Source organism: Nanorana parkeri, unplaced genomic scaffold (genome assembly GCF_000935625.1).
Source record: "Nanorana parkeri isolate BGI_ZX_2015 unplaced genomic scaffold, ASM93562v1 scaffold55, whole genome shotgun sequence".
NCBI classification, from domain to species: domain Eukaryota; kingdom Metazoa; phylum Chordata; class Amphibia; order Anura; family Dicroglossidae; genus Nanorana; species Nanorana parkeri.
Window position 1 is genome coordinate 1789357 of NW_017306323.1, and position 10556 is coordinate 1799912.

The following is a 10556-nucleotide window of genomic DNA, read 5'->3' on the forward strand; positions in this document are numbered from 1 at the left end:
TATATACACACACACACACACACACACACACACACACACACACACTTTATATATACAAAACACTTTAATAATTAAAAAATCTCAAAGCTCATGCAGGAACACTACAGAGTGACATTGTCTATGAGAGACATTTTCAATGTCTGAGATTAAAAATCACCCATGCAGCCATTGACTAAGGGGACTTATTGTATTTTGCTATTTTGCTGTGGGCTCATTATGGGTAATGTTAGAAAAAAAAGATATCCAAGGTGCTTTTGAGTGCACGCAGTTTCAGAAGTTAAATACAGACTGATTACTTTTTTAATCATTAAAATTTTCGTGCAATGCCCATTTATTTCTTGGGTATGTATTTCTTTTTAATGTGATTGGTAAGTGTTAATGTTTAACTGATCCTACTCAAAAAGTCATGTCAGATTGAAACTAATTGATGTGATTCTAATGATTCCTCACTGCAATCAGATATTTCAATAAGATTTGTATACAAATGGAACAGAATAGTCCAATAGTAGATGTTAAAATGTATTTTTGTGTAGCTACTATATGTGAAGCTACTTCAAAGGAAGCTTGGTGCTGTGTTGCCTACATTGATCTGCCTCATGTTATACTCTAATAAAGCTCACTGGAATATCTTGGGGAAAGAGAAGTCTACAATAACAAATCAGTGACACACTAAAATAAGGCAAGAAAATAAAACAAATACAGAAAAGGTTAGTGGCTTACTATAATTATCTAAAGTAGCATTATGTACTCCGTTATTAATTCATGATTCCCTCTAGCTCCATTTTATTAGCTGTATTTTCAAGGTTTTTTTTTTATATTTTGCACCACCCAACATGTTTTGTTACCATTTCAAATGTTGTTGCTGTGTCTCTCTTCCAGCCACATTCCCCAGACTTCCAGTTGGTGAGTGTGCACTGTACACATCATGCAATCAACACCTGACTATATGCAAATGCGCTAAATGTCCTATGATATTTGTGTGCCTCTTATGCAGTACATGTGTGTTTTGTTCTCCATTTCTGCTGGTTCCTTTTCCCTCAGCTTTCTGCATTGGAGGATCAGCATTTTTTTACTTTTGTTCAATAAACTTTATTCACTGAGTTTTTTTTCTACATTGAAAAAATGTATGTAATCATGAGCCCCTATGATAGGGTAGCTATGCTGGGGCTCCACGGAGACCCCAGAAGGCAGCGTATAGGCTGAATATGCTTGGCAAGCGGCTCTAACTCTAGTTCTAGCTCTAGTTCTATCTCTATAGGGTGTAGTGAAAGCAACAAGCCAGCAGTAAGCATGTGAGTAATGCTACCACATTAGACTTGATATCTCCTGGGTGTAATAACACATTATTGTCTAAAAGTGTGAAACAAATACTTATGGTGACATTGGTGTTTAAATGACATAACAATATTTTTTGTAGAATGTCATATATTCAACTTACTTTGCATGGGAGAATTGTTAAACACTTGCTCAGAATTTTGATAGGGCTCATATTGTAAAGGTAGTTGCGACTGCCCATAATCTACTGTACAGACTGGTTGACTTGTTATAACTGTTTGTCCCAATGTTTCCATCCATCTTCTGATTTCAGCCAGTAAAACTGCTTGCATTGCTTCTGTTACCTATAATGATCATAACAAGAAATCTTAGTTACTGCTTAGCAGTACTTTAAAAAACATTTTGTACAAGTGCCCTATTGTGCAGAAGACAACAGCTGCCATATTGTGCAGAAGACACAGAAATGTGGCACTGCTCTTGTATGCAATCTCTTTGGCAACGTACACTTAATCATATGTCCTTACTATCGGGAATACCTAGGGATTGTTCCTTAGCTTTATGCTTGTTTCACTCTCCATCCACTTCCCCGCATGTCTCTGAGAAATATTTGACCCAATGGGAACATTACTGCCTCCTAGCTATTAAGAAGAATATATTGCATAACTGGCTTCCCCCCAACCTCCTACGTTGACAGATGGGAACACTACACTCCACCAGCTCATGCTAATCCATGAATTAGATACGAAACATAACTTGGAATGCACTGGTAAATTTTTCCATGCTTGGACTCATTTCCTAACGACGGAATGTACCTTAGACCAATTAAAAGATACCATGTCAATTTTCCAACACTCTCAATGGTACCTCTGAACCATACCTGAAGGCTCTCTAGGAAAACTTGATGTTCTCCAGCGCTAATCCATCTACAGGATGTTCTCTAGCACCTGGACTTTAGACAGAAGGCTTTATTTTCTTTTACATCGTCTCCTCTACCGTTCAGATGCCCTTTACACATCTTCATACTTTTACAGTCCCATACACTCTCTTGCTTGATCCAATCCGCCCCACATAGTGCTTATGTCAGTTATCCACTCTACAGGCAATGCTTGACTACTAGAATTATTTAGTTCTTTCCTTTAGATACATATTACATGTATTCTCTAAGTGCATACTTTTGCCTGCCTTGGTTACTTACAACTGTCATGGGACTTTATTGTTTTCGATTTTACTTTTAATTTGGTTGTTGCCATTTTGTTACCTCTTTATTGACAAATTCATAATAAAAATGTATTTGCTAAAAAAAAAAAGACACAGAAATGGTCATGCATTGGCTGCACATACATTGTCTTCAGTCCTTGCTATTAGCTAGCCAAGTGTATAACTGCTGGTCTTGGAAACTGACAATAACACACACTTTATGAGAAATAGTTTCAGCAATGCTAATTGGTGGTGCAGGGGCAACTATAGCAGTGGAATGCAGCACTGTTGAGAGACAAATCTTTATCAAAGTCTATTTCTGTTTATCTTCTACTCTCACCCGAACTCCTCACACTCATTGTGTCCCCCAATCACATTACCAGACTTACTCAGTGGATCAGTATGTGATACAAGGAGATATTTTAAAAGGTTGTTTATCCTCATCTAGATGCACCCATCTAGAGAAATAAGCTGGGCAAAATGTTCTAGATGTACCTAATGAGGAAAATGTTATATATAATGGTATTCAACGCATGCAATGTAATTTGGTCATACCAGACCTATGTAGCTTTGAGGGTAACATATACGAAAAACACAAATTCTTCCAATGAAGTGCTATTGAGATGACTTTAGGCATGATGACAGTAGGGGATTGCCTAATTGTATTTTCAGCAATGGTATTAGGGGGGGTTAAAGATGTTTTGCTTTACAGATGTGTTGCTACAAAGCAGCAAAGTTTGTTGCTGACACAGGCAAAAGAAAAAGTAATCCTAATAAGGACTGTTGATTCTATTCACATTGAATGCAATGGGTAGTACACACTGACAGAAAAAAGTCACACCACAATGCAATTCACAGTAATGGAATACTGATGCTTCTGTACAGCACAGTGTATTCAATGTGTTACTGTGTATACTCTACTCTCTCCAACCCACTATACTGCAATTCACTGTAATGAATCCTTATTTATATAGTCTCCCACACTACACCAGAAACATAAAATAGAGAATGTAGTTGGCTGTTGTGAGCAACAGGGGCTCTTTGTCCTATCAATTTTGCCCAGAGTGTTATTTGAGTTGCCAAAATAAATAAAAAAACACACACTTGTATTTAATAATTGGAGGTTCTTACTTGTATTGCTTGATCTTTCCAAGTAGATAGTATTTTAATTAATGCAATGTTTTCTGAATCAGTGGAACTAGACCCATTCTTATCTGTTAGTGGAAATACAAAGCAAACAACAAGCAAACAACTTAGAGTGGACCTTCACACAAATATAACATTTTGCAGTATTCAAACTCTACCCCCTCCATAATCCAAAAAAGCAGTCCACTTTCTAGAAAATTAAGTTTTTTTTTAAACTTTTTTTTATTATTCTCATGTTTGTCCCACCCTCCACTCTCACCTAGGCAACACAAACACTTTGATTTTTGTCTAGGAAAAGTGGCACTTTACCCCCTTTTACTAAAACTCACAGTTCTGAATGCGGAAGTAAAATCATCTTACATTCATTAGTAAATATACATATTTTTATTTTACTTACAACTACTGTTTTTCCACTTCCTGGTCATCTTAGGCATTAGCGATGGAGCCTGTGCCTGAGAGATGCATCCTGCTAAGGTTATATCAGCAGTGCATTGCTAGGAAATCTAATTTCTATACTGAAAAATCTTGCATCATCTCAGGGAAAGCCATTTTTCCTTTAAGATGATGTGTATGGTCAAATGTCCTAACATAACAAGCCAAAAGTCACTCACATTCCATTGCAAATTAAATTCAAACTCCTTTATTGACTATCGTGATGTCACATTACTGAAGCGACGTTTCGGAACCAATCGACCCCTTCTTCAGGCAAACAAAAAGCGTGGACCGCTTGGTTCCGAAACGTCACTTTAGTAATGTGACATCACTATGGTCAATAAAGGAGATTGACTTTAATTTGCAATGGAGTACGAGGGACTTTTGGCTTGTTACATTTGGTATGCGGAGGCATCCGCAGTCACTTCCAGCACCCCCTGACCTTCTATGTGGGCTCGATCCAGTGCGATGGGATCTACTACATCTTGGTCAAATGTCCTAGTCACATGTGCCAGAATTCCGGAAAGTAAAGGGAGATGGATTTAACTGCCCTTTGTGAATATGGCCACCATGAGAAGTATGGGGAGGAAAAGAAAAATAGGGCATGTAAAGAATACAAATCCAGCAATTATCTAGAGGTATGTGTTAGTTGATTGTCATTACTAAACATTTCTAAAGGTGTATTTGTTATCATAATAAAGATATGGGCAATGTTCCTGTTTAAGCCTCCTTCTGCAGCCTCCTGGAATATGTGACATTGATATTCTAGGAGGGTGCAGGAGTCTTCCCCACAGTGCCAGATAAATCTTCATTCATCTGGCACTGCATCATCAGGGGACCAGCTACAAGAACCCAGAAGAGACAGCCGGCATCTATTGATAAAAAAAGTTGAAGATTATGGCGTGGTGCAAAAAAGCGGTGGGGGACAAAGGGATAACGCAGGATTCAGTGGGCTTGTGAATATGTTTTTCCTGCAACAAAGAGCATCAAAGGTAATAATACCTTAGAGCATACTGTTTTTTGGGGGCTTTGGAAGTTCCTCTTTAAGACACTAGAAATAGATCAAATACAGTATATTAATTATTTAGGGAGATCAAAAAAGGTGGAGCTTGATTTATTTTATGTTTTGGTCAACTGAAACACTTACCATTCAGTATATCTGCTGTAAATGCAGGAAATGATGAAGTGAAATGTTCAGAACTTTTCCATTTGCCACGTAAAGACTCCATCTTTTCCATGCTGAAAAACCATATTCCGATATTAGCACATGAGAAGATTAGAAACCCCAGGTCTTTAGTTCCAGTTGCATGACTAAGCTCCCTCTAATCAACTACAAACAATATTGCCTGAGCTTTCCTGATATGACATTTTACTCCCTGAATGCTGATGTAACTAGAAATGTATAGCAAACATCCTTTACATTTTTTAATCATTAGATTTCTGCACAGTGATTATAATACATACAAGCTAAGTATGCTTTTTTAGGGAGCAGGTTGTTACATTATATAATAAATGTAGGGGTGCAGATTAAAATGTTGAAGCCTGAGATGGAAAGCCTTTATTGGCAAAACCTTCAATAGTGCAGACATTGTTTTTCTTTTGTTTTCTTTCCTGTCCCTCTTTTCTGTTTCCCTGGTTGGTGTCTTATTATGGTCGTCATAGTTTTTTAACACTGATGATTACACAACTATAGGTTCTCTCATGTCTCATTATAAAATATTTTAGAAACTTAGGGGTCTATTCACGAAGCTGCCGAAGGATCTGGCCGTAGCTTCAGCCGATCCTTTGGCTAGCTGCGGCCCCAGGACCCCTTCGGTTCAGTAGAACCGAAGGGGTGCTGTACGGGCTACTCACAATAGCCCGTACAGCTCCCGATCATGGCCGAGCGGCTCAGTCGAGCCGAACGCATATGCATCGGCTCGGCTGAGCCGTGCAGAAAGCCGAAGCTGGTCGAGCGGCCGGCCATTGGCCGGCCGACAGCCTGCTTCTGACCGCTGGGCGGAGCCAGAACATGCTGAGCATGTTCGGCCCACCCGAAGCCACGCGAAGCAAGCCAATGTACGGCTGATCTCAGCCGTACCAGCCTGAAGTGAATAGCCGAACAGTGTTCGGATCACTTCAGATCGCTCTTTCACTCGGCTGCCCTTGGCAGCTTAGTGAATAGACCCCTTTTTGTTCAATGTCCTGTATGATGTGACATGATTTACCACTGATCTTTGTTTTGTTATTCCTTGTCTTGAAAAAAAAACACCTTAATAAAATATGTTTTAAAAATGTTAGAGGCTACATTTAAAGGGTTAGATTAAGTATTAGGATTTTGGTGAGATTTAAGTGGTAAAGTTAAGCTTCAGGCAAACCTTTCTTTGATGAATCAGGTGTAATTATCAAATATGATAATGATTCTTTGGCCACTTTAGTATTATACTGCAGCTTGATGCATGTAGCCCTTCATGTATCTTATCATGGCAAAGTCCCATTGGAGATGATTTACTAAAGGGGCTCACTTAAAGTGATGCTAAACTCAGGAGTTAAATTAGTGCTGACACTGTTCTTCCTTCTGGAGGGTGGCTACTTTTGTTCCCCATGGTCCCTGTGTGTGTTGTAAAGTAGCCGCGGCTCCAATCTCTCTCCCCGTGAAAGACTATAAATTAAATTCCATTTAGTAAACTAAACATGAGATTGTAGTCCATCATGGGAGTGAGCTTGGAGTGACGGCTGCTTTACAACACACACAGCATTCATGAATTTAAAGACGATTTAAGGATCTAGAGCTCACTGATCTACAAATAAGATACACTTTTGTTACTACTTAAGGTACTTGAATGATTTTTAAGATTTAACTCCTGAGTTTAGTGTCACTTTAAGGGTAATCATCACCTAGCTAACTAAAGCGGTGTATAGTTTATTTACTTGACCATGTGCAAAGTGAAATCCTGTTTTTATTAGTTCCCTTGCTCATGATTGGGTATTCAAAGATAAGACAGCTTTATTCTGATAAGTGAACATTCTTTATCTATTAAGCAAATCAACGAAATTGGCTTCTTATGACTTTTCACCTTTTCTTGGAATGTTGAAGTGCTCTGGTAGTTATAAGAACATTAGAGTTTCCAGTAAAGGAGTACCAAAACTTAATGTGCTCACTAAATGTTGCAAAGTGCAAATTTAGTATTACAAATAAATACAATGACATCATGCTATTAAAATATTTTACCTGCCAGACTGATTACATTTTGAGCCATCCGTCTGTAGAGTTTTACTGACACATAAAAGCTTCTTCAGAAAATGTAATAGGGTGTCCAAGCCTATCATGGTTGAAATGTGGTTCTCATGTTGAGTTTTCTTTTTTTTTTGTTTTTGTGCCACTAGGGAGTATTTTGCTGAAAGTTCAATCACCTTCTTTGACAGTAGATTATGTGAAAAATCTCCAGTAGTATCATAGTTTATTTGATTCCAACCAGGTAACATTAAACATAAATGATCCACATCTGATAGGAGTCCAAATGTGATTGATCCTTGCAGCTTTAGGATTTCCAAGTGTTTAACACAAAAGTTGTCCAGTTCCTTATCTATACCCCAAGGCAAAAGGCAGGAAAGTAGAAGTTTTGCAGCATCGGTAACCATATTTACATCTATTTTTCCGGACATCTGGGCCTTGTTCTTTTTAGTGCTTTTAAATTTCTTATGTCTTTTTATGCCACCAATTTCTTCTAAAGGTCGGGTGAAGATTTCCTGGACAATAATTTCTGAAGCTGGCCCATCCATCTGATACAATGACCCAGCTGTTTTATTTCTTTTAAGAGTCAGCGGTCTTTTTTCTGAGGAACTTTTTGCTGTTTTCAGCGCATCATAGCTGTGGAAAGAGTTTGCTGACTTCAGGTCACTGGTTTGAGAAGACTGTAAAAGCTCGAAAACATGTTCCAAGTCAAATAAGAGCAGGTGGAGACTGACGTTATATTTAGACCTCACTGGCAGAACAGTGAATGGGTTGGGAGAGTAGCTGGAGTCCACAATCTAGAATCAAAATAATAATTAATGGTTATTTTGTGAAATATGATGTTATTTTGACCTTATACAAAACAACATTTTTGAAAAACCATATCAAATAATGACAAGTTTTAGTATTTACTAAACTTTTATCAGAGGTCTTTCCTACGTTCACGATAAAATTTAAGCAGAGGGGCTGATTTATAAATCTTCAGCCCAGCTTATAGTGCAGAGCTTTATTCTCCCAGCTATACGTGGTGGGGCAAGGGAAGATGTTTAAATCAGTCCTTTACTGTAAAAGGATGTTAGAAGCAAGAAAGATCATAACACTTGCTCTTAGGTACTTTCACACAAAAAAACTGATTATTCTATAAATGCAATTAAATTGTATTTGCTACTCTTGAATTCACAATTCACAAAGATGAAGTTCTACATATGATGAAAATCTGTTTTGTAATGAACACTCAACATTTACATGGGCTATAAAGGATAAAACAGCTGTCCCAAGCCTGTGCGGCCTTTCCACAGTTATAGACCTGCTTTTTATCAAGTGGTATTGGAAATATGAAATGAATATATTTTCCAACACATTGTACATTTGTTTGCCAAAGGATGTGTATTTATGTCCATCCAGTCCTGGGTTTTACACAGTCCTGCCAGACAGGCTGTTCTCTGCTGCCATTAGACAATAAAGTTAGGTCATGTCACATCCTTCAGCCTGTGACTAGACAGTAAGAGAGCAGCTGCAGTTAATCCCTCTGCTAACAGCAGTCGAGTAAAGCAGGCCATACACTGATAGATTTAAATACCTGTAATAATAAATTCATTCAGGTACCTAAAATTGTTGAATGTAAACAAATTTTAATAATGCATATCTGAATTAATGTTTTTTTTTCACCTTTCATGGTTAAGGCTTTTAAGCAATGTGAATGTATTTTTTAAAATGAATGTGGTGCAGTTAAGTCTTTATCATGCAACTGCACCTAGGTGAATTGTGCAGCCTGAAAATACCAAGCTCTGACAGTGCTATTTACCAGCTGCCTAGACCTTAAACAGCAATTTAATAAATTCTCTTTTTATGTGCCACTGCTGAATTTGCAGACATACAATTATTTTTCCAAACAGTCTGAGACCTGGAAACTCTCAAATAAAACTCAACGTAACATTGAAGGAAAATCTTCCAAACTGTAACAGCATGAATCAAACTTAATATACTGTACAATGCCATCCTTCTGCAACAATTGGGTACTGACTATAATACATTTCCTTTAACATGCTGGCCGCATTTCATATTTTCAACACTAGCAGTTTTAACCATGGGAGTTTTATTTGGCTATCTCAAATCACAGTAGTGGTAACCTACAGATACCTGCAAAAACACAAGTGACTTGCCATTGCCAGCAGAGTTGACAGCTTTCCTGGATGTGACCAGTTCTCCCTGAAGCTATCACACGCCACAGTCAACCTAAAGTGAAGTGTTTCTTCATAGACTTGAAATATAAAGCTTCTAAAAGAAATTTCTTTCAAGATTATTATTGAATGCACAGAGAGCAGTCACTCAGAAAGAGAAATATCCTCTTTATTTCTTCCTTTAAAAGTAAAAACATTTTACTGAGCTCTCTCATGACATCTATACTTGATCTACTATCAACTATTAGCAGAGTGCCTGGGAGAGAAGGGCAAATCATAGCTGGCAGTATTACATAGTGTAGGTGTGGAGGAGATTTGGAAAGTTTTTATTTTATTACATAACTATGGAATGAAGCAGCCAATAGTTGGAAGTGACTACTGCGGGGTCCCCTTAACCTGCCTGTGAAGTGGCGGATCTGTGGGATGTATAGAACCTGCTGCAGCAAAACTGACATTTCTAAAAAAAACTAAATTACATTTTTTTTTACTCTTAAAGTTTTTTAACTTGGGGTCCCCCCTAAAATTCCATACACTTGATCCGAACATAGGCCTGGCAGGGCCGGAAAGGGGGGGGGACGAGTGAGTGCCCCCCTCCCTCCCACACCAGGCTACATGCCCTCGGCACTGGGAGGGTGTCCCAGTGCCGATGGGGACAAGGGCCTCATCCCCACAGCCCTGACCCGGTGGTTGTGGGGGTCTGCAGGCAAGGGGGCTTATTTGCATCTGGGTACCCTATTGATTAAGGGGGAACTCATGTTCGAATCGAACCAGCGGACCATCCCTACTCAACACAGGGAGGGTACTTTGCTAGGGGACCTCCTGACAAGACACCGTATGTCTCATCCTCACATTCCCAGCCCTGTGGATGCGGGGGGGACTTATCGGAATCTAGAAGCCCCTTTACCATAAGGTTCCAAGATATCAGGCCCCTCCTTATGTGAAAGACTAAGGGGGCCTATTCACAAAGCTGCCGAGGGCAGCCGAGTGAATGACGGATCAGAAGTGAAGAGAGCCGAACAGTGTGGTACGGCTGATTTCAGCCGTACATCGGCTGAAATCAGCCGTACATCGGCTTGCTTTGCGGTGCTTTGTGTCAGCCGACAAATCGCCGC

At 38.9% G+C, this 10556-nt stretch overlaps 1 protein-coding gene across 1 annotated transcript in view; it reads right to left on the minus strand.

Annotated features, from left to right (window-relative positions):
• The window catches only part of WDR72 (WD repeat domain 72), a 150333-nt gene that overhangs the window by 57532 nt on the left and 82245 nt on the right, over positions 1-10556 (minus strand). The window contains exons 14-17 of the mRNA XM_018575972.1: positions 7262-8061; positions 5198-5289; positions 3604-3686; positions 1439-1619 (exon numbers count right to left, since the gene is read on the minus strand). Of these exons, the coding sequence (XP_018431474.1) occupies positions 1439-1619; positions 3604-3686; positions 5198-5289; positions 7262-8061 (1156 nt within the window). The remainder of the gene's footprint in view (positions 1-1438; positions 1620-3603; positions 3687-5197; positions 5290-7261; positions 8062-10556) is intronic.